This window comes from Pristiophorus japonicus, chromosome 4 (assembly GCF_044704955.1).
Source record: "Pristiophorus japonicus isolate sPriJap1 chromosome 4, sPriJap1.hap1, whole genome shotgun sequence".
Classification (NCBI taxonomy): Eukaryota; Metazoa; Chordata; class Chondrichthyes; family Pristiophoridae; genus Pristiophorus; species Pristiophorus japonicus.
In genome coordinates this window covers 13,027,469-13,053,041 of record NC_091980.1, presented here as the reverse complement: position 1 = coordinate 13,053,041, position 25,573 = coordinate 13,027,469, and the positions used below count along the sequence as shown (strand labels likewise).

Genomic DNA, 25,573 nt, shown 5'->3' with positions numbered 1-25,573 from the left:
TTGTATCCTCATGCTCTTATTTCTTATTTTCCTATTTTCTTATGTTCAAATGATCTGTTTCCGTGTTGTCATTTTCTGTGTGATTTAACTGGTATATTTTAGAGGAACGTAAAACTAGCTGCAAAGTGATGACGATTAGAACATAACTGACGTTTACCTAATATTAAATTGCATACATATATTAACTCAGAACATTACCAGACAATAATTCAGATTAGTAGGACAATTAGTGTATAAATGAAAATTAGTGTATTTAATTCCGAGTTATAACTGTTTTAATCTAAAAAAACATAAATGTTTTGAACATTCTGCCTGTAAAAGGCGGTTAATTATCACAATCAGGGGTTTTCAAAATACAGTTGTATATTGGTTATGGAGCGAGAGTAGTACAGGGATGAGCATAATGGGCGATTGATTTTTTTATACTTAATGTTCATTGTTAGAATGTACTTTATTTTGCGTCATGACATTCATTTCCTACTTTAGAATAAATTGCATTTCTACAGTTTAATCTGAGCATTGTTTTGTGTTAGTATGATTTCCACACAATCTACTGCACTCTTTAAAGCAAACTATATCTGTAAGATCAGGATTTCCCATGAACGTCTTTACATAAAAATACTATATTAAACAGTTTTAATTTTCTGGCGCAATTTATAGCCAAATATTAAAAATTTCATGTAAATCTTGTTAAGTTTTGATAGAGTAAATGAAAAACTGTTTCCAGTGGTAGAAGGGTCGGTAACCAGAGGACAAAGTTTTAAGGAGATTTGCAAAAGTAACAGTGGCGATATCAGGAAAAAACAATTTCACAATGAGTTGTTATGATCTGGAATTCACTGACTGAAAGCCTGATGGATATGGATTTAATAGTAAATTTCAAAGGCAAATTAAATACATATTTGAATGGGGAAAACTGCAGTGCTCTATGGGGAACGAGCAGGAGAGCAGGGCAAATTGTATAGCTCTTTAAAAGAAATGGCGCGATATGCCAAATGGTCTCCATCTGTGCTGTTTCATTCTATAATTCTTTGAAATTGCAATGAACAAGAGGAATTGCGTAATTATTTGACAGTAAGCAGAATTTTCAGCATCAATTTTCTAAAGCAATTTCCTTTGCCGTGATGGAAAATTTGTCGTTTTGGCTCTGGAAGGCTACAATCGTTCAAATGTCAAACATGAAAAGTATAATAATAAAATGTTACACGTGATAACATGCTGGGTCTTTAGTTCTTGTGTAAATAAAAATGATTTACGTTTTAACTACTTTCCTAATTCAATCGATGCAATCAGGCAATATAAATTTTTGGTTGTAACGACTTAGTTGAACAATACAATCTGAAGTTTTTCATTAAGATCAACAATAGTGCCATGTTTAGTTAATAGTATGAATACGGTCATTGATTCGGAAACGGTTAAAAACATGTCTCACCTCAGCCGATTCCATACTTCCCTTAATTGCAGAATGCTGCGTCTTTCCATTTTCTTGCGCGACCAAGGACCCCGTCTTGATATTAATCGTCCGTGCAGCAGCGCCGTCCAATTTTAGAAACATAAAATCATTCATGGTTGGATCTGGGCATAATTCGTAGCGAAACGCTTGAGGGAGGGTGTCACTCTCGAAGACACCTGCTAAATGTGATGGTGGTGCCTGAAGATTCACACCAGCCTTATGCATTCCATGTCGCGAATCCATCTGCAACACCGCGGGCCAAGAACAACTGCAATCATTCAGTCCATTTCGGCCTTTGTGGACCTTAATTGCGAGGATTATAATAGCCATTAGAAAAACTAACGAGATGGCAGCAAACGAGATAATCAAGTAACGTTTTAAATCGGACGTCCATGGTTCGGAATCCCCCAACCTGCCGATAGTTGATGCATTCTCAGTATTACTCTCCAACACTGATAAGTTGATACAGACTGTGGATGAAAGAGATGGCTTTCCATTGTCCCTGACCAAGATTACGAGTTTTTGCTTGGATGAATCTTTGAATGCAAAACGTCGGATGGTCCAGATGTCACCTGTATCCGGGGATACAGTAAACAGGCTTTCATCAGTCGGCTGATGAAGTTGATAAAAAAGCTGCGCGTTCTGCCCGGAGTGTGCATCGGTGGCCGTGATCTTAGCAACTAAGTAACCCGGATCAGCGGATCTGGGCATTGTCTCCTCTGTTTCCGATCCTCTATTTGCCAAGGGTGATAAGATCAAAGGGGCATTATCGTTCTGATCTACGATGATCACATTGAGTGTTACGTTGCCGCTGAGCGGAGGGGAACCAGTATCCTTTACTTGCACAGAAAGCTGAAAATGCTTCAGTTGTTCGTAATCATACGATCGCTGAGCATACAGCAGCCCACTTGCTGAATTTATAGAGACGAAAGTAGACTCAGGCAAGACATGTATTAGGCTGTCCAAAATGGAATAAGACAGATTGGCATTTTCACCGAAATCTGGATCAAAGGCTAACACGGATCCAATAGAAACACCGATACGGTTATTCTCTGTCACATACATAGTAAAGGAAGGCTGCGTAAAGCGTGGCGGGTTATCATTTACATCTGAGACTTGAACTCGGATCATTTTGTGGTTAGAGAGCGGAGGGGAGCCTCCATCCCTGCATGTGATTGTAAATTGTACTCAGGCACATTTTCACGGTCTATGTGACCAGCAACCATCACTGTGTAATAGTTATTGTATGAGTTGTCAAGATTAAAGGGTATGTTTTTCGTGATATAACAGTGAACTTTTCCCCTTTCTTCAGAATCCTGATCTGTTATTTTTAAAGAGCCACTGCCGTTTTTAAAGGAGTATCCTCTGGGATCGGGCTGGAATTAGAAGTTACAGTTATTTCAGGAGCGTTATCATTAATATCCATGACCTTTATCAGGACGGTACAGTAAACTGGCGCAGCATGTGGACCTCTGTCAGTCGCTTGTACCGATATTTCATAAGCATTTGCCTCTTCAAAGTCCACAATACCAGCGACACGGATTTCCCCATTTTGGGGGTTTACCCTTAACAGGCGACGCACTCGCTCTGGAGTTCTGTCGCTGAGTGAATAGATTATCTCACCGTTTAGGCCTTCATCTGTGTCAATGGCGTTTATCTTCGCTATTGAAGAACCGTTCTGTACGTTTTCTGTTGTAATGATCTCATACACGGTTTGTTCAAAGACAGGAGCATTATCGTTCACATCAGATACACTGATAATAATTTGGGTGGTTCCGGATTTCTCAGGGTTCCCACCATCAATTGCAGTCAGCGTTAACTGATGAATTGCCTGCTGCTCTCTGTCGAGTGACCGTTGAAGTACTAATACCGGGGTGACATTTTCTTTATTGCCTGTTTTTAGTTCTAAAATAAAGTGCTCATTTTCGCTCAGTCGGTAGCTCCGGACACCGTTTGTTCCTGCGTCGGGATCATGCGCGCTCTGGAGTTGGAATTCTGCTCCAGGCTGCAAAAATTCGGAAATTTCTAAGTGTAACTCCTTACTCTGAAAGATGGGTGGATTGTCATTTATGTCGACGACCTCAACTTCCACGCGATAGAGCTTTAATGGATTTTCGATCACAGCCTCCAAAATCAGTACACACGTGAGGCGTTGTTCACAAAGCTGTTTCCTGTCTAATTTCTCTTTCATGAACAATATCCCGGTCTTTAAATTGATGTCTAGATATTGCCTTTTGTACTCCGTTACAATCCGAAACCGTCGCGCTGAAAGCAGCCTCGCATCTAAACCCAGGTCCTTAGCAAGGTTTCCGACAACGGCACCCAGCTCCAATTCTTCAGAAATTGAGTAACGACTGTTCCCACAAACTAAATCCGAGGTGTAGATCAGCATTACATAAAGGACGTGCCACTGCGACACATGGTGGTGTAGCGTGTGGGCCATTTCTGGAGGAACGTACTGCAAATCTAAGTGCCGGATTCTCCGAGTAATTATACGAAGTTTGCTGTGTTTGGAACGGATTTCTTCATTTCTTTGGTTTTGCAGATGAGGACGTATGTTTTGCCTGCGGCGCTGAGATGATTTTCTTTGGCAAAATCGCCGAGAAATATTGTAGACATACCGTTTAATTTCGGCGACCCTTTCTCGGAGTTGAATGGAGGCCGTGGATTGACGAGTGCTGCTTCTTTCCTCGATACTGAGCAGTGTGTGGCGTAGGGGGCGTGGCGCTGGATCTCCAGCCACATATCTTCACCTCATTGGTTGACAGCGACACAAAGAGACCCGACCAATAATCACAGCATTCTTAAAGCAACAATGCCTCTAATGAAGGCCAGAAGTATTGCTCTGTGCATTTAACATTGTGCAACTTTAATTGTCGTTGGTTTTCTATTTCATGATTTAATAATTCTGCGACATTGCTGCTCCTCCTGTAACTTACCCTGACTTTGACTGGAATCTTCTGCTCATAGTTCTTAGGTATAAAAAATATTCATGCTCCGTATGTTTAATCTAATTTCTGCTAGGTTTAGGAGAGAATGAATAATTCCTTCTGCACAAAAAAAAATTGTGTATGTTGCGTCGATAATTGTGAACATGATTTTATGGCGTACATATATTTCTTGTTATTCAACCGGCAGCATTAACTTTAACGTTCAGTTATACCTCTGACAAAGATAACATAATATTTCCTGTGCTAAGTGGATGCTTAACCAACAGTAAATACAGTTTCGTATATTTGTTTGGAATAATTCTGAGAATTATTGTTCAGTAATGGCATGCATTTATTTTTGCCTTGCTTAAGAGCATGCCCGAAAGAACGATGCAGCCTATGATATAAATTAACTGTGTGTTTTTATCGTAAGTTTCCACAATTATATGTTCTGCCTGACGTCAACTGGAGCAGAACACTTCTCAATAACTGTTGTATTTCTAATCAGAACAAAGCGCATCCCTATTGTTATAATATTCACATTTTTATGGGAAAATGATCAAACGTAACATAGTACTGTTTAACGAGCGGTAGTCTTCAACTTCCTATAAATCTAAATCAGAAAATTGTTTTTTTTCCACAAGAAATGAAAATGTGAGATCATATGCATGTTCCAGTAAGAAACCTTAGCATTGAAAATAAGTGTTCCTTTTACGACAGCCAGATTAAATAATTGGCGATATAACTTACAACTAGGTAAAGATTTGAATATTTGTTCTGAACGTCGGACCATCACAGGGCTTGTTTTTCTATTAACAGTCTGGATTGCAGGCTCTTTTCGCACAATGATTTTAATTCATACAACTAAAATAAACGTGACCTGGAGTCAGTTCAAAATATAATGTGTTGAGACCGATTTATGGAATTTAACAATTATACTACAGAAAATAAAAATAAATTCTACTCGTGTCAAATTGCATGTTTCGTTTTAGCCATTTGTATAACCTGACTAAGGTTAATATAGTGGTTATATTTCTGGACTCGTAATCCAGAGGCTTGGACGAATGATCTGGAGACATGAATTCAAATCCTATCACGGTAATTGGGGAATTTACCTTCAATTGAGCAAAATCTCGCATAGAGAGATCGTATCAGCAACGTTGACCATGAACCTACCGGATTGTCATAAAATCCCAACTGGTTCACTAATGACCTTCAAGGAAGGAAATTTACCGTTTACCTGGTCGGGTCTATATTTCACTCAAGACCCACAGCAAGTGGTCGATTCTTAACTGCCTTCTGAAATGCCACTCATTCAAGAATGGCTCACCACCACATTGTCGAGGGAATGTAGGGATGAGAATAATTCTGGCCTTGCTGACGACAGCTACATCCCGTGTAAGAATTCATAAAACCTCCAAACAACATCATAGAAACGGTTGGTCTTTTTCACAAATCAATCTCTCAGTGCCGCCTGCTCCCTATTTCTGTAATCATTTATCTTTCCAGTAACGCACCCAATTGCTTCTTGATCTCATTTATAATTTTTGCTTATCCAGCGTTCTCAAGAAGTATATTCCACAATTCAATTCGTGCAAATATTTCATTATATTTCTCTTCTCACCCCAAACATTCTACTTATTCCTTGCTTAGCAGAACTTTTAACCGGTCCACTAAATTCCTCAATAAAATGGTTTCGATTCCCTTGGTAAACGTCAAAACATCAATCTGATCATCCCAAATGTTCTACTTTTCGAATAAACACATTTATAACCCCGCCCACATTGTCGTATTATGACTTTATGACTTTGCTCCTTAACTGCGCACTTCCCTGTGGTTCCACTTCAGCCTATATGATTATAACCAAAGGATCTCTCCCAAGGAAAGATCTATGGCCCCCATTCTTTTCCTGATCTGCATGTTGTCGTTTGATGGCGTCAGTGACAGACCTGCAGTCAGTTTTTCCATGCACACCACTGTAACCCAGACCCAACTTTTCACTATGTGCCTCGCTCCTTCGACAGCTTCTGGGCAGTCATACTCTGTGTCCAACATTCAATGTTACGTTAGCTAGAACCTATGCCCTCGAATCTTTAGGAAGACTGAAGCAATCGAATACAAACCACTTCTTCAACTCGACAATCTTGGCACTGACTCCAGGTTTCTTTGTGTTCACTGTATCAGCCTAATCCAGGTAATTTGAATGCTCAGTAAGTTTGGCCCTGATATAAGCCTGTGATTCCATAGCTTCTCCATCACAAAGACCACGTACCTCCAACTCTGCAGGAACATACAAGTCCACGTAGGTCACCTGATGCTGAAAGCATCACACAAATAGAGATTTGAATAATAAATGGGTGGTAAACTGGTTCAGGAAGAAGCAGCAGTGTAGGAATCCTCCAGGAGTGTGGCACTATCAACCGGATATTCAACATTTAAAACCGGTGAGGGTGACGATAACTGGAAGGAATTTAATCCCGAGCCCTGCACTGCTCGCTAAATGACTGCACAGGGGAGCACATCGACGTTTAGGAAAGCAGTAGTAATTGGAGATTACATAGTCAGCGAGACAGACAGATAATCTGCTACCATCGACGTGAAACCAGTATGCTATGTTGCCTCCTTTGTGCAAGGGTAAGGGGTATCATGGAGAGGGACACAAGATTCTGCTGGGAAATGAAAAATATAGAAGTCGTAGTCTTTATTGGAACAAACAGCATAAAGAGGAAAAGGGTTGAGGTTCTGCAGCCAGAATTTAATTAGCTAGGGAGGATGTTAAAAAACATAATCTTGAAGGCTGTAATCTGTGGATTAGTCTCAGTGCTACTCGCTGGTGAGAGTAGAAATAAAATGACGTGGCAGTTTAGTGCGTGGCGAGACATATGGTGCAGGAGGGAGGGATTTAGAGTTCGGGGACATTATGACCAATTCTGCAGCAGGAGACAACTGTTCAAGATGGAAATATTGCACCTGAACGCAAATGGGGGCAATGTACTTGCGGGCACGTTACTAGTGCTGTGGGGAAGTGTTTAAAGTAATTTTCCAGAGGCTGGGCACCATGATGTAGGATCCAAACCTATAAACGAGATGTGCAGAGAAGTGGGAGACACAGTTTAAGTTAAAAGTAACACAGAATTTGGTGGGAATACAAAGAAATACAAATAGATTTAAGTTACTTTGGGAGTACATATGTGTAAATATATGATGTGTTGATACGAAGGTCGGTGAGCTGCAGGTGCAACTAACTATGTGGCAATATGACGTAGTGTCGAAAACCGAGACCTGGCTTTAGAAATAGGAGGATTCAATGCTGAGTACAGTACAAGGTATTCAGGAATGATAGGGCAAGAAAAAAGGAAGAGCTATAGCACTGTTGATTAACAAAAAAATGTCAGTGTTAAAAAGGTAATATCCTTTAGCGGTCAAAGGCAGATCTATTTGGTTGAAATAAAACACTTAAAGAAGATATTACGCTACTTGGTGTATGTTATAGACCACCAAATAGTGGGAATGAGAGAAAGGGGCAGATTTGTAAAGACATTACTGAGAGGTGGAAGACGTTTAGACTATTGATTTTGGGAGACATTAACTACCCAATATTTAATGCGCCAGCGATGTTGTTAAGGGAAGGGAGAGGAAGGAAGTTCTAAAGTCTCTTGAATTGAAATATCTTTGTCAGCATGATTCCTGTCCAAGGAGGAAGGAGCATTTCTGGATATAGTACTCGGGAATGAATGGGATCAAGTGTAGAGTGTCACAGTCAGGAGAGCATGCAGAAAATAATGATCATAGTATCATAAGCTTTAGATTAGTGATGGAGAAGGAGAAGAAGCTTTCTACAATATGAATAGTTAACTGCAGGAGGGCTAATAACGGCGAATTGTGGAGGAATCTGGCACGGGTAAATTGGATTCAATGGCTAACAGGCAGAAATGTAATGGAGAAATGGGCTGTATTCAAATAGGAGAAGGTTCAGGTACAATCTACGCACTCCAAAAGGGGAAACGGAAGGCAGCCAACGTCAGCACTTCCTGGATGCTAGCAGAATTAGACGGTAGAATGAAGCAGAAAATGGGTAGTATGACAGAAGTCAATTTGTTAATACAAGGAAAATCAGGGTGAATATCAAATGTACTGAGGAGATGCGAAACGAAATAAGAAGGGCAAAGAGACATTAAAAAATAGATTGATGATTAACATAAATGTGAATCCAAATGTGTTCCGTAGGCATATTAACAGTAAATTGGTTGTCAGGAACGGTGGGCCAATTAGGGAGGAAAGTGGAGACCTATTCGTGGAAGTAAACAGCATGGGTGAGGTATTAACTTAGTACTTTGCATCAGTGTTTATTTAGTATGTAGGAGGACTTTTTCAAACCTATTGTAAACGAGGAGGTTGCCGGCATGCTGGATGAGTTAAAATAGAGAAAGAGAAGGTAAACGAAAGGCTGGCAGTACTTAACCTGGATAAATCAAGGGCAGTTAGGGATGAGCAATAAATGCTGGCCTTGCCAGCGACACCCAAATCCTGTGGAGGAAATAAAAATGTCAGCCTGTCCGAATGGGATGCATCATAGATTGCTGAGGAATGTAAGGGTAGAAATTGCAGAGGTGCTGGTCTCAATATTCCAGTTTTCGTTACATGCAGTTGTGGTGCCAAATGATTGGAAGATTGCAAATGTTACACACTTGTTCCAAAGAGGGACAAAGGATAAATCTAACACTCAATCTATTTTTTACAGTCTCTTTGTCCCTCTTATTTCGTTTTGCATCTCCTCTGTACGTTTTATATTCACCCTGATTCTCCTTATATTAACACATTGACTTCTGTCATACTACCCATTTTTTCCTTCATTCTAGCGTCTAATTCTGCGAGCAGCCAGGAAGTGCTGACGTTGGCTGCCTTCCGTTTCCCCTTTTGAAGTGCGTAGATTGTACCTGAACCTTCTCCTATTTGAATACAGCCCATTTCTCCATTACATTTCAGCCTATTAACCTGCCAGTCAGTTTAATGTCAGTGATGGGGCAGCTTTATGAAATAATAACCGGGGAGCAAATTAACAGCCACTTGGACAGGCCTGGAATAATGAAGGAGAGCCAACACGGACTTGTTGAGGGAAAATTTTGTTTGACAAAATAGCTAGATTTTTTTGAAAGTTTAACTAATAGGGTGGATCAGGTTAGTTCAGTTGGTATTGTGTATATGAACTTCAAAATGATGTTTGATAAAGTACCACAAATTAGATGTGTCCTGAATCTTAAAGCGCAAGGAATAAAAGGCGCAGTAGCAACATGCATACAAAAGAACATAAGAACATAAGAATTAGGAACAGGAGTAGGCCATCTAGCCCCTGGAGCCTGCTCCGCCTTTGAACAAGATCATGGCTGATCTGGCCGTCGACTCAGCTCCCCGTAACCCTTAATTCTCTTAATGGTTAAAAATCTATCTCTCTGTGATTTGAATACATTCAATGAGCTAGCTTCAACTGCTTCCTTGGGCAGAGAATTCCAGAGATTCACAACCCTCTGGGAGAATAAATTCCTTCTCAACTCGGTTTTAAATTGGCTGCCCCATATTTTGAGGCTGTGCCTCCTAGTTCTAGTCTCCCCGACCAGTGGAAATAACCTCTCTGCTTCGATCTTGTCTATCCCTTTCATTATTTTAAATGTTTCTATAAGATCACCCATCATCCTTCTGAACTCCAAAGAGTAAAGACCCAGTCTACTCATTTTATCTTCATAAGGTAACCCCCTCATCTTCGGAATCAGCCTAGTGAATCGTCTCTGTATCCCCTCCAAAGCTGGTATATCCTTCCTTAATTAAGGTGACCAAAACTGCAAGCAGTATTCCAGGTGCGGCCTCACCAATACCCTACACAGTTGCAGCAGGACCTCGCTGCTTTTGTACTCCAGCCCGCTCGCAATGAAGGCCAACATTCCATTCGCCGTCCTGATTACCTGCTGCACCTGCAAACTAACTTTTTGGGATACATGCACAAGGATCCCCAGGTCCCTCTGCACCGCAGCATGTTGTAATTTCTCCCCATTCAAATAATATTCGCGTTGACTGATTTTTTTTCCAAGGTGGATGACCTCACATTTTCCGACAATGTATTCCATCTGCCAAACCTGAGCCCATTCGCTTAACCTATCTAAATCTCTTTGCAGCCTCTCTGTCCTCTACACAACCCGCTCTCCCACAAATTTTTGGTAGATTATAACGAATGCATCTGCTATAACCTCCACCATCTCTTTTAATACCTTAGGATGCTTTTCATCAGGACCAGGGGACTTGTCTACCTTGAGTCCCATTCGCCTGTCCAGCACTACCCCCTAGTGATAGTAATTATCTCAAGGTCATCCATTCCCACATTCCCGTGACCAGCAATTTTTAGCATGGTTTTTGTGTCTTCCACTCTGAAGACCGAAGCAAAATAATTGTTTAAGGTCTCAGCCATTTCTACATTTCCCATTATTGAATCCCCCTTCTCAGCTTCTAAGGAACCAACATTTACTTTAGTCAATCTTTTCCATTTTATATATCGGTAAAAGCTATTTATGTTTTGCGCAAGTTTACTTTCGTAATCTATCTTTCCTTTCTTTATTGCTTTCTTAGTCATTCTTTGCTGTTGTTTAAAACTTTCCCAATCTGCTAGTTTCCCACTAACCTTGGCCACCAACCATTCCGAGAGGATCTTTTCCTCGGAGATCATTTATGATTCCTCTCTCATTACACAGGACCAGATCTAAGATAGCTTGCTCCCTTGTAGGGTCTGTAACATACTGTTCAAAGAAACAATCCCGTATGCATTCTATGAATTCCTCCTCAAGGCTACCCCGTGCTATTTGATTTGACCAATCGATATGTAGGTTAAAATCCCCCATGATTACTGCCGTTCCTTTTTCACATGCCTCCATTATTCCCTTAATTATTGCCTGACCTACCGTGAAGTTATTATTTGCGGGCCTATAAACTACGCCCACCAGTGATTTTTTCCGCTTACTATCTCTAATCTCCACCCACAATGATTCAACATTTTGTTCATTAGAGCCAATATCGTCTCTCACATCTGCCCTGATATCATCCTTTTATTAACAGAGCTACCCCACCTCCTTTCCCTTCTTGTCTATCTTTCCGAATTGTCAGATACCCCTGTGTGTTTAATTCCAAGTCTTGGCCACCCTGCAACCAGGTTTCTGTAATTACCACCAAATCATACCCATTTGTATTGATTTGAGCCATCAACTCATTTACTTTATTTTGAATGCTGCGTGCGTTTAGGTCGAGTGTTTTAATTCTAGTTTCTAAACCAAGATTTTTGGTTTCACCCCTCCTGGAGCCCCTTTATATTCATACATATTGTCCCTTCCTATCACCTTGTGGTTTACACTTACCCCAGTGCTACTCTGCTCTGCTGCCTCCTGCCTTTTGCATTCTTTCTTGGGGTCCTGTTCATCTGAGCTCTCACCCACTCTAACTAGCTCAGAGCCCTCTCCTGGGTTCCGAACACTCCTTGCCTTGAGGCACCGAGCTTTAATGCTTGCTTTTTTATTATACTTTGATACAAAGTTGTCTAAGAGTTAAAACCAGAGGGTTGAGGTGAATGGTTGTTTTTCAGACTGTAGGGAGGTATACAGTGGATTTGCCAATGTTCCATATCAGGAACACTGCAATTTGTGATGTAAATTAATGACTTGGACCTGGACGCACAGTGCACAATTTCGAAATTTGAGGATAACACGAAATTTGGAAGTCTCATAAATCCTGAGGAAGATAGTAATAGATTTCAACAGTATGCAGACAGGAATGACCGGACACTTGGCAGATGAAATTCAATGAAGAGAATTGTGAGGTTTTAAATTTTGCTGGCAGAATGAGTAGAGACAATACATGCAAAAAGGTACAATTTTAAACTGGTGGAAGAAAACATCTGTGGGTGTTTGTGAACAAATCTTTGATGGGGGCAGCAAAGTTTAACAAAGCATACAACATAGCTTGTGAGATTCTGGAATTTACACATAGAGGTTTAGATTACAAAAGCCAGAAATCTATGCTGAACTTATATAAAGTACTAGTTCGGGTATTTTGTCTTTAGAAAGGATGTGAGGTTATGGAGGGGGTACATAAGATATTTACTAGAATGGTTCCAAGGATGAATGATTGTTACGTAGATAGAGTGGAGAAGCTGAATTGCTCTCCTTCGAGCACAGAAGGTAAAATAGAAATGTGATAAAGGTGTTTCAATTCATGAAGGGTTTAGATAGAGTGAACAAAGATAACTGGTTTCCAATGGCAGAAAGGTTGATAACCAGAGGACACAGAGTTATGATGATCGGTTAAAAAAAACCCAGAGGCGACAGGAGCAAAAAAAAAAAACAGATTTACACAATGAGTGGTCAGGATTTGGAGTGCATTGCCTCATAATCTGGTGGATACAGATTCAATAGTAGCCTTCAAAAGGGAATTGGATAAATACTTGAAGGAGAACAAAATGCACGGATATGGGGGAAAAGCTGGGGAGTGGGACTAACTGGATTGCTCTTCGAAAGACCCGATACTGACTCGATGGGCCGCATGGCGTCCATCAGTTCTGTGCTATTATATACTTTAATGATCTATACCAGATTCACAACTGAACTCGACTATTCCAGTTTACAATTCTGGGCAACCTCTTTTTTGTCAGCGCACCACGAGCTCCCACTCATCTAAGACTCTTCCACTCATACTCTACCCTGCACCAAGTCCTATTCAACCATGCTTCCTACATGGGGGACATCTACATTTGATCTCAGTCCCTTAATTTAAATTTATCAGCCCGGAATTTGTTAGTCAATAGTAAACGAGAGGATTTGAGTACAGGGGCAAGGAGGTTTTACCACAGTTGTACAGGGCCTTGGTGAGGCCACACCTGGAGTATTGTGAACAGTTTTGGTCTCCTAACTTGAGGAAGGACATTATTGCTATTGAGGGAGTGCAGCGAAGGTTCAACAGACTGATTCCCGGGATGGCGGGACTGACATATCAAGAAAGACTGGATCGACTGGGCTTGAATTCACCGGAGTTCAGAAGAATGAGAGGGGATCTCATAGAAACGTTTAAAATTCTGATGGGTTTAGACAGGTTAGAGGCAGGAAGAATGTGCCCAATGTTGGGGAAGTCCAGAAGCAGGAGTCACAGTCTAAGGATAAGGGGTAAGCCATTTAGGACCGAGATGAGAAGGAACTTCTTCACCCAGCGAGTGGTGAACCTGTGGAATTCGCTACCACAGAAAGTTGTTGAGGCCAATTCACTAAATATATTCAAAAAGGAGTTAGATGTAGTTCTTACAACTAGTGGGATCAAGGGGTATGGTGAGAAAGCAGGAATGGGGTACTGAAGTTGCATGTTCAACCATGAACTAATTGAATGGCGGTGCAGGCTCGAACGGCCGATTGGCCTACTCCTGCACCTATTTTGTATGTTTCTATGTTTCTATTTGCTGCTGTTGCAGAATTGCGCGTCGCACAAAGGCCTTGCGTGCTCTGTGTATGAAAGTTCTGGCTTTCCAACATTCAATTCAAATCAATGGAGTATAGTGGGGGTGCCCTTGTGCGAGCTGCTTTGACATCAACAAGCTTTCTAAGCAGCCAGGCAAAAGGCAGAATTTTCACAGACAGCGAACAAGTGAGCTCTTAAAAATCCAACATTTAAAATGTGATAGCGAGAGCATAATAAAGATTGGCGCTCTCACATCTGGAAAAAATATACCTTACATTATAATAAACAAACCTTAAAATATATAATTTTTAAAAAGTTTTTAAAATATATTATTTATTTTTAAAATGGATGAAGTTCAAAGTGTATAAAATTAAAATTACATGGCAGATGAAGTATAACGTGGATAAATGTGAGGTTATCCATTTTTGGTGGTAAAAACAGAGAGACAGACTATTATCTGAATGGTGACAGATTAGGAAAAGGGGAGGTGCAACGATACCTGGGTGTCCTGGTACATCCGTCATTGAAGGTTGGCATGCAGGTACAGCAGGCGGTTAAGAAAGCAACTGGCATGTTGGCCTTCATAGCGAGGGGATTTGAGTACAGGGGCAGGGAGGTGTTGCTACAGTTGTACAGAGCCTTGGTGAGGCCACACCTGGAGTATTGTGTACAGTTTTGGTCTCCTAACTTGAGGAAGGACATTATTGCTATTGAGGGAGTGCAGCGAAGATTCATCAGACTGATTCCCGGGATGGTGGGACTGACCTATCAAGAAAGACTGGATCAACTGGGCTTGTATTCACTGGAGTTCAGAAGAATGAGAGGGGACCTCATAGAAACGTTTAAAATTCTGATGGGTTTAGACAGGTTAGATGCAGGAAGAATGTTCCCGATGTTGGGGAAGTCCAGAACCAGGGGTCACAGTCTAAGGATAAGGGGTAAGCCATTTAGGACCGAGATGAGGAGAAACTTCTTCAACCAGAGAGTGCTGAACCTGTGGAATTCTCTACCACAGAAAGTAGTTGAGGCCAATTCGCTAAATATATTCAAAAGGGAGTTAGATGAAGTCCTTACTACTCGGGGGATCAAGGGGTATGGCGAGAAAGCAGGAAGGGGGTGCTGAAATTGCATGTTCAGCCATGAACTCATTGAATGGTGGTGCATGCTAGAAGAGCTGAATGGCCTACTCCTGCACCTATTTTCTATGTTTCTATGTTTCTATGTTACTTTTTCATGACTGTATCCTTTGTTTAGAAGTAAATACGTTGTTACTACCCCAGTCACAAATACACCCTTTGGATCTAACTTTTAATGGCTATTCAACAGCGTAATTACTGCGGAAAATCCGAGGTTTTTCTCATTTTCACTGATTTGAGTGATTATGCTGATTGCCAGCTTCGTGTTGGGTTGCAGATTGGGTGGAGGTGGCCGGGTGCAGGGGTTGGACGGGGGGAGGTTGGTGTGTGGAGAGGTACCTTTGTGCTCAGCACAGGGTTTGTGGGACCAAAGAATAATGGACCGCAACTTCAGGATTTCCGCATGTGTCTGTGCATGTGCAAAACCCAAAATTGTGGTCTGTTTCAAGGTGAATGCAGATATAAATTCCTGGCCTCTTCTGTTTATTCCAGCCAAGGCTTTGCTCATCCATAACTCTAACCAACTTCTGGTCTAGATCTCTTTCCCTAAATCTTGATTCTTTTAATTGTAGCCACTTCAGCATCCTAACCTACCTTCATTCCATAATTGGCGGCTGTGATTCAGCCACCCATTTCACACTCTCTGGAACATCTTTCCCAAACTATCCACCTAGGCCCCTCTGTGTCCTAGAACATACTCAATCCATACTGATGAGGTTTTTGGTCAATCCTCCTAATCTCTCCTACTGGTTCACATTCAATTTCTGCTCCCCTGCATTTATGAGTTGACCCGGCAGTTTTCCTGCATTAAAACACTAGACATATGATATTGCTTACCAGATCTCCATAATGTAATTATTAAAGATCAGAATTACCTTTGTTAATAGACTTTAAAGTGGACATTTATAGTGCAATAATGCAATGGAATTGAAATATGCGGAATATCGTGTACATTTCATATGTAATGATGATATGATCATTGTTTTCGAAGTGGGCTTCTACTTCCATCAAAAAATGATTACTACTAAATATTAGATTCAGAATAACCATGCTACCTACTGTAGAAAGCAATAATTGAAGCAATTACATACCATATCTGGAAACCTCTTAATTATAATAATGAAATGCCAGAGGTAGAGGTGAAGTAATTCCCTTGACATTCGATTGAGTATGGCGCTAAAGAGCCCTATCAAAACTAACGTTCATGGGGGGTCAAAGGGAACAAACTCCAATAGCTCGATTGAAACTTGACAGCAAGGAAAATGGTTCTTGTTATCAGAGGTTATTATTCATTGCCCCAGGACATCATCCCAGGCTTCGCATCGGAAAGCTCTTTGGCCCAATCATAATCAGCTACTTGAGCAATCCTCTTTCTTCCGCCATGACATATGAACTGCGATATTTACTAATGATTCTACTGTGTTCCACTGCACTAACAATGCAGTCCATGTGGCGCAGAGCAAGATCTTGACAACATAATTACCTGGGCTCAGAAGTTTCAGGTAACACTTATGCCACATGAGGGTTATTTAAGGATCATGCTAAACAGCAGAAATGCCAGCCAACGCCCCTTGAACTTCATTGGAGGGATTTACCAATGACCAGAGGCTTATATCAATCCGGTCGCTACAAGAAAAAAGGACGCGGCTAGACACTCTGTGATAAATGGCACAACTCCTGAATACTCAAAGCCTCACCACCGCTTACAATGCATAAGACAGGGTTGATGTACCCGAAACAATATTCAAGAATCTCAAAAACATGAATAATGGAGCAATTCGGTGATCAGTGTTCATGCGACAAATTTCAAAAGCCACCACCACTACTAATGGCACCCTGAGTCCATGAAAGTTGTACGATCTACAGGAAACATAGTGGCAGCAACACTATGGTCGCAAAAACAATCACTCTTTCCTCTTCAATATTTACCACGGACAGGAAAAAGAGAAGCAAGATCGTGCGAACAATTCCTCCAAGTGCGCCTCCAAAGCATACAGCAGGACTTGGACTGGTATCATTGTTCTTTAATCATTGTTGAGTTGTTATCCTGCAACTCCTTATCGGAGATGACATGAACGGTAGTGTTTTAAGCAGAAGAAACAGACCAACTCTCTAAGAGCAACGAGGCATGGACAATAGATGTGGCCTTTCCAGTATCACTAACATCTTGAAAACAAAAAGAACAAAAAAAAATACTACGAATGCTGGGTATTTTAAATAAAAACAGGAAATGCTGGAAGCACGAAGCAGGTCAGTAGTGTATGTGGAGATAGAAACCAAACTTAACTTTTCAGGTCGATGAACTTGCATCAGAATTAAACTTTAACTCTGTCCCTCTCTCCACTGGTACCTGACCTGCTGAGTGTTTTCAATATTTTGAGCAAAATAATATTACCTCCGAGCTTTTCCCAACCAATAACAGGACAGTTGGCATGTTCATTAAATGTGTATTGTTGCCTTTTCCCTATATTAGTAATGCATCATCAGCTTCCCTTTGCGCGTTACATTAGTTGGGATTGTAACTGTTAACTCAATGTTCAAGTTTCAAGGCATCTATGTTATTCACAATTCTTGCACCATTTTGCACAATATTACATCCATTCCCCAAACTTCATTGATGTATTGATATATAATAGTTTTCCTTTTTTACATTTTCCTTTTGTCCATTCTTTTTTTCTCATATTTGTTTGTAAATAACCCTTCTGATTTTATCACATTAAACCTGATAATTATCACCTCAGGTTTACTACCAACACTTGGTTTAATGAAAATAGGAAACAGTAAGGATGGCATATTGTAGCTGTCATATGTGATAGGAAGGATAGATTGGCTTTGGAAGATATGCAGCATAGATTCATCAGTACGAAACTAGGGCTTAAAATGTGACATTTTGAGGATTTAAACTTGCCTTTTATTCCCTTGGTTATGGGATATTGACGGGCGATCTGATCGAGGTGTTTAAAATGGTAAAATGATTTGATAGGATAGATAGAGAGTAAGTATTTTCCCTCGTGGGAAAATCCAAAACAAGGAGACAGTCTTTAATTTATTGTTGGGCCATTCAGCTGTGAAATTAGAAAGCCCTATTTCAGACAAATGTTAGTACAACTTTCGAATTTTCACTCCCAAAAGGCGAGGATAATTTGAGATTTATGCATTGAGGGTATATATATTTTTGTTAGGTAAGTGAATCAAATGCGCCAATGCGGGAAAATGAGTCGAATGTAGATCAGCCATGATCTAATTGAATGGCAGAGCAGGCCTGATCTGCTGAATGGCCTATTTATGTTCCCAATATTCGTAAAGCAGGAATTGAAAAAAACTGATTCTACATGAATGTTTAAACTAATTTACTGAAAATTAAACCACAAAAATCAGACTTACTAGTTATAAACACGTTCTAATCTGGAACAGTCGCCCCATTTTATTATTGCTTTCCTTCTATGAATAAGCTCAGTAAAACTCCTAAAGTGTAAAACAGGTAAGATTACATTCTTCTGTACATTCAGGAAATCATGCTTGACAAATCTTCTAGAGTTTTTTGAGGATGTAACTAGTAGAGTAGATAAGGGAGAACCAGTGGATGTGGTGCATTTGGACTTTCAAAAGGCGTTTGACAAGGCCCCACACAAGTCCAGTCCATCAAAACTGTCACCAAGCTCTTGGTCTACGGGGCCGTAATAATACCCGCCCTCCTGTATGGCTCAGAGACGTGGACCATGTACATTAGACACCTCAAGTCATTGGAGAAATACCACCAGTGATGTCTCCGCAAGATCCTGCAAATCCCCTGAGAGGAGACACGCGAAAATGTTAGCATCCTCGACCAGGCCAACAGCCCCAGCATTGAAGCACTGACCACACTTGATCAGCTCTGCCAGGCAGGCCACGTAGTTCACATGACAGACACGAGACTCCCAAAGCAAGCGATCTACTCGGAACTCGTCCATGGCAAACGAGCCAAAGGCTGGTAGAGGAAATGTTACAAGTACACCCTCAAAGCCTCGCTGATAAAGTGTGACATCCCCACTGATAACTGGGAGTCCCTGGCCATAGACCGCCCTAATTGGAGGAAGTGCATGCGGCAGGGCGCTGAGCTCCTCGAGTATCGTCGCTGAGCGCATGCAGAAATCAAGCGCAGGCAGCAGAAGGAACGTGCGGCAAACCAGGCTCCCTGTCCACCCATTCCCTCAATGACTATCTGCCCCATCTATGACAGAGACTGTGGTTCTCGTATTTGACTGTACAGCCACCTAAGAACTGAAGCCAAGAGTGGAAGCATGTCTTCCTCGATTTCGAAGGACTGCCTATGATGATGATGATGACACAAGAGATTATTGTGCAAAATTAAGGCACATGGTATTGGGGATAATGTATTGATGTGGATAGAGACATGGTTGGCAGATAGGAAGCAAAGAGTGGGAATAAACGGGTTGTTTTCAGAATGGCAGGCAGTGACTAATGGAGTGCTGCAGGGTTCAGTGCTGGGACCACAGCTATTTACAATATACATTAATGATTTAAATGACGGAATTGAAGGTAATATCTACAGGTTTGCAGATGAAACTAAGCTGGGTGGCAGCACGAGCTGCGATGAGGATGCTAAGAGCCTGCAAGGTGACTTGGACAGGTTAGGTGAATGGGCAAATGTATGGCAGTTGTAATATTATGTGGATAAATGTGAGGTTATCCACTTTGGTGGCAAAAACAGGAAGGCAGATTATTATCTGAATGGTGGCAGATTGGTAAAAGGGTAGGAGCAAAGAGACCTGGATGCCGTGGTACAGCAGTCATTGAAGGTAGGCATTCAGGTACAGCAGGCAGTAAAGGCAGCATAGTGACCTTCATATCAATGGGCTTTGAGTATACGAGCAGGGGGGTCTTACACAGCCTTGGTGAGACCACAATGTGAGTAGTGTGTGCAGTTTTGTTATCCTAATCTGAGGAAGGACGTGCTTGCTATTGAGGGAGTGCAGCGAAGGTGAACATACTGATTCCTGGATGGCAGGACTGGCATATGAGGAAAGAGTTGATTGGCTAGCCTTATACTCACTGGAATTTAGAAGAATGAGAGGGGCTCTCATAGAAACATAACATTCTGACGGGACTGGACAGGTTAGATGCAGGTCGAATGTTCCCGATGTTGGGGAAGTCCAGGACCAGGGGTCACAGTCTAAAGATAAGGGGTAATCCATATAGGGCCGAGATGAGGAAAAACATTTTCACCCAGAGAGTTGTTGAGTCCAGTTCGTTGGACATATTCCAAAGGGAGTAAGATGTGGCCCTTACGGCTAAGGCATGGAGAGAAGGCAGCGGAGGGTCCTGAGGTTCCATGATCAGCTATGATCATATTGAATGGCGGTGCAGTTTCGAAGGGCCGAATGGCCTGCTCCTGCACCTATTTTCCACGTTTCTATGTTTCTATGTACTGCATCTTGGTCAGCATCTGAAAAGTTATATCGCTCTAGATTTCCTATACAATCCATCATCAATATTGTTGGGAAAGTGTATTACGTTGGTAATTTAAACCATCTTTCTTTCTCATATCCTATTGACCAGTGATACATTTTAAATTGCTCCTCTTTTCACTTCAGATTTTCAACATTCGCCTGATGCCTTTCTGCTTGTTAATAAAAGTTCGATGACCGACGGCCAGAAATCTGTGCACGACTGTTACTTTGTTGTAACATTCAAGCGATTGCAGTTACTATTATAAATAGAGGTAACAAGTGGATTACAAGTAAGGGAACCCCAAAAAAACACATATGCCTCACCTGATGGGATTCAATTACTTCCTTATTCGTACATTGTGATGCCGTCCCATTAACCATGGTTGTGGCAGGATCATTTAATGTTCTAAACATAAAATAATTCATTGCTGAATCTGAACTTGGATAAACTCCATAGCGAAATGATTGAGGACGGGATTCGGTTTCGTACGCTTCCATATAATTAGGTGGTATTTGAATATTCGCACTGGACTTCTGTGTTTCATATAGCGTATTCTCAGAGCAACAGTAACCCTTCATTCCACTTCCACTTGTAGGGACCTTAATAGCAAGGATTATAATGGCTATTAACAAAACGAACGAGATTATTCCAAAGGAGATGATTAAATAAATTCTTAAATCGGATGTCGATGCTCCAGTGTTCCCAAATATGCTGACATTCGATGCAGTTTCTGCATCAACATTCAGCACCGATAAGTTAAAAATGACTGTAGTAGAAAGCGAGGGTTTTCCATCATCCCTCACCAAAATTATGAGTTTCTGCTTGAGAGAATCCTTGACCCCAAATCGGCGAAAATCCAAATTTCTCCGCTCTCAGAAGCCACAGTAAACAGACTTCTATCGGTGGGCCGATCAAGTTGGTAAAATATTTTGGCGTTCTGACCACTATCAGCGTCTGTGGCTGTCACCTTAGCAACTAAGTAACCCGGATCAGCAGATCTGGGCATGTTCTCCTCTGCTGGTGATAAAGGCGATACGATCACAGGGACATTATCATTCTGATCGATGATAGTCACGTTCACAGTTATGTTGCTGCTAAGCGGGGGTGATCCAGCATCCTTTGCTTGCACAGAAAACTGAAAATTGCTGATATGTTCGTAATCGAAAGAGCGCTTCGCAAACATCACACCGCTGGCTGAATTAATTGAGACGAAAGTGGACACAGGCATGCCAAAAAGGAGCTTTTCCGTAATGGAATAAGAAAGAATCGCATTTTGACTAAAATCTGGGTCAAAAGCAGATACAGAACCAATAGAAGCACCAACAGCGTTATTTTCTGTCACATGCATGATTAATGAAGGCTCGGTAAAGCGTGGCGCGTTATCATTTATATCTGAGACTTGAATTCGGATGGTTTTGTTGCTAGTGAGGGCAGGAGAGCCTGCATCCGTACATGTAACAGTAATGTTGTATTCGGACACTTCTTCACGATCAATACGGCGAACAGTGAGCATTGTGTAATAGTTATTAAAAGAAGTTTCAAGTTTAAAGGGGATATCTCTGTTGATGTGGCAATAGACATTTCCCATTTCATCGGAATCTCGGTCAGTAACTCTCAAAACGGCGATTATTGTTTCTGGAGGGGCGTTCTCTGGAATCAAACTCGATGCTGAAGTTATCATTATTTCCGGAGCGTTATCATTAACATCAGTAACTTGTAACAGAACGTGACAGTATACTGGTACTGCATTTAAACCTCTGTCCTTAGCTTGTACCGAAATCTGATAATTTTCTGCTTCCTCAAAGTCCACGATACCGGTTACTCTGATTTCTCCGTTTGCTGGATCTAAGCTAAATAATTTCCGGACTCTCTCAGAAGTGTTATCGCTGAAAGAATAGATTACTTCACCATTTAGGCCTTCGTCCATATCCACCGCAGTTACTTTCACAATCACAATGCCAGTGGGCACGTTTTCGGCAGTGACGATTTGATAGAGGTTCCGTTCGCAAATCGGAGCATTATCGTTCACATCAAACACAGCGACTATAATCTGGGTGGTTGCGAATTTCTCCGGATATCCGCCATCAAAGGCCGTCAGTGTTAACCGGTGCGTCGGTTGTTGCTCTCGGTCCAGATGTCGTGCAATCACGAGTTCTGGCATGCCAATTTGATCGCTGTCTGACTGTGAATTCAAAGTGAAATGTTCGCTTTGGCTCAGTGTGTAGGCGCGTACACTGTTGATTCCAGCGTCCCGGTCATGCGCGCTCTGTAGCGAAAAGCGCGCTCCAGTCGCAGCCTTTTCCGAAAGTTCGAGGCGGTACTCGTTTTTTTGAAATACAGGCGCATTGTCATTTATGTCGAGAATGTCAACTTCGACACGATTCACCTCTAGCGGTTCTTGAATCACAGCCTCCAACGTCAGTGAACAAGTGAGACTTTGTTCGCAAAGCTGCTCCCTGTCTATTTTTTCTTTGATGAATAATATTCCGGTGTTTAAATCCACATCAAGATATTGCTTTTTCCGCCCAGATACAATCCGCAACCTGCGCGCCACTACTTGCTTTGCATCTAACCCCAGATCCTTTCCAATGTTTCCAACAAAGGCACCAGGCTCTAATTCTTCAGGAATCGAATAATTAACATCTCCGCAGATTGAATCCAAAACAAAATGTGAATATGAAAAAGGAATAACGCAAATGTGCGACACGCCAATATAGCAAGTAGGCCATTCTAGGCGAAAGTGCTGCTGATATATATGTCCGTTTCCACGTAAAATTAAACGGCCTCTACGGCTGCTTCAAGATCGTAATTGCACATTTCCTTGGTTTATCTAAATGAAGAGCTGCATAGTACATACAGGGCTGAGATGCGGTGTTGTTAAGATCGCCTCGATTATTGCACAAAGACCTTGGAATGCTTCAAACCTCTTCTTTGATGTGAACAGATGAACATCGATTGACGAATGTGTTCGTATCTTTGAGACTGCGCAGCGTTTGTTGCTGGGGGAGTGGTGATAGATCTCCAGCCACATTTCTTCACCTCATTGGTAGACAGCGACACAAAGGGACTCGGCCAATAATAACATCAAACACTCTTAAAGCTATAGTGCCTCCACTGAACGCAGCGAGAATGGCTTTGTGCATTTAACGTTGAACAACTTTAATTGAAATATTTATGTTATACATTTCTTATGTTCTTCATTGCGTGTGAAAATTAATGAGCATAACATTACTCGTTTCTGGATGTCTCTCTTTTTGACCAATGCACCTATACAGTATTTGCTTCCTAGATTCTCAGGTAGTTCAATCAAAACAATCTTGCGAAAGAAAACATCTGTTCAATTAGCCTTGATATATTGTTTTGAAGCTCATTTAACTTAGTTGTCTCTATACAACGTAAATATGTGGCGATAACAATTTGGTTACAGTTCTAACTGACTGCTCATCCAGGTTTAAGTGAATAAAAAAACAACATTTCCGGATAGTCGCTAGCAAGTTCAGCATTTATTGCCTTTTCCTATTCATCCTGTAAAAGGTGATGGTACACATTGCTATTGAACAGCTGCAGTCCGTGTGATGACTCCAACAGTGCAATTGGCTGGAGAAATCTAGGATTTTGACCAGGCGACAAAAATAGAATAGTGATATATGTACATGTCGGGATGGTTTGTGATTTGTAAGGCAACTTGGAAGTGATGGTGTCCTCATGTACCTGATACCGTTGTCCTTCTAGTTGGTTGAGTTAGCAAATGGGCGAGGTGTTACCGACGAAGCCTTGGCAAGATGCTGCATTGGATTCTTTGTGAAAACACACTGCAGCCACAGTGGGCTGATGGTAATGCCATTGAATATGAAGGGAAATTGGAAAATAGATTGGCTGGTGATTATCGGATTGCTGTTTTTGGGAAATTGTTGTGCTGCCAAATTTTGCTGCATTATCACAATGATTACACCTCAAAGGTAACTAATTGTCGTGTTGGAATGTCTTGAGGAAGTGCAACGTGCTATATAATTAGAAGTTATTTATTTTCTTTTGGTTTAATGGCTGTATACTTTAGCCTGTGGCATAATCAGAATCAGAACAATTCAATGGCTGGCCTTCACTTGTCCGTACAAGGATTAATTCTCTGAGGCTATCTGAAAATTCTTCAAGCATAGTATTAAATTAGAGCGAGAGTTATAGTTATCTACAACTAATAAAAGAATCAATGCATTATCAAGTTATATCTTGCTAACTATCTGCGTAATTATTATGAATATAGAACTATCCACAACAAAGGTTACCTAAACTGATGCATTTAATTAGACGGACTCATTAGGGACCTACATGGCGCACAAGATTTGAGCATTTTCTTTACATGTCCTCGACATGGATTCAATTACGGACGACATTGGTATAATGAATTTAATTTTACACCGATTACTGTAATTGTGGAATATCAGGGATAGTCTGATTGCAGGCAGTATTACACAGATAATGACATTCATTTTTTATAATCAGGTTTTCCTTTCATTTCCACAAGGGCCACCTACTTCCACCTGCAAACTATTACCTGCCTCAACTCCTGCCTCACTCTATCAACTACTGAAAACATGATCCATGTCTTTGGCACCTACAGACTTGATATTCTATGGCCAGCCTCCTCTCATCCAGCCTGCATAAACTTTTACTCATCCAAAGCTCTCTATAACCTATGCTGCAACAAATCGTGCTTGCCTGTCATCGCTGCCTAGCAGAGCTTCCAGTCATTTAACGCAATACATTTAAAGTGCTCAGAGTTGTGCTTCAATCCATTCATGTCCTCGTCCTTTTCCTTCCCTAAGATTATCTGCAACCACACGAAAGTATCCCCATCCGACCTCTCTGCTCCATCACATCCCACGTATCCATGCTCACAGTGCTCATTGACTTACATTAGATCCAGGTTCAGAAACACCTTGATAAGACTTGTTTAGGTTTTAAATTATCATCTTCATTGCACAACTCCCTCCAAGGCTTCACGTCAATATCACTGTAACCACCGCTGGCTCTCGTACACTCCCAAAACAGTGTGTTCTCCCAAATATGTACGCCAGTACATCTCTAACTTACTTTGTCCATTATTGCTGGTCATTATATGTAACCTT

The 25,573-nt window shown here is 41.2% G+C and overlaps 1 protein-coding gene across 1 annotated transcript in view; it reads right to left on the bottom strand.

Moving 5' to 3' along the window:
• LOC139262420 (uncharacterized) overlaps window positions 1–25,573 on the bottom strand; it is a 41,030-nt gene that overhangs the window by 6,327 nt on the left and 9,130 nt on the right. Inside the window, 6 exon segments of the mRNA XM_070877615.1 lie at window positions 1,433–2,634; window positions 2,637–2,789; window positions 2,792–4,025; window positions 6,656–6,700; window positions 20,771–21,303; window positions 21,306–23,242. Coding sequence (XP_070733716.1) covers window positions 1,433–2,634; window positions 2,637–2,789; window positions 2,792–4,025; window positions 6,656–6,700; window positions 20,771–21,303; window positions 21,306–23,242 — 5,104 coding nt within the window.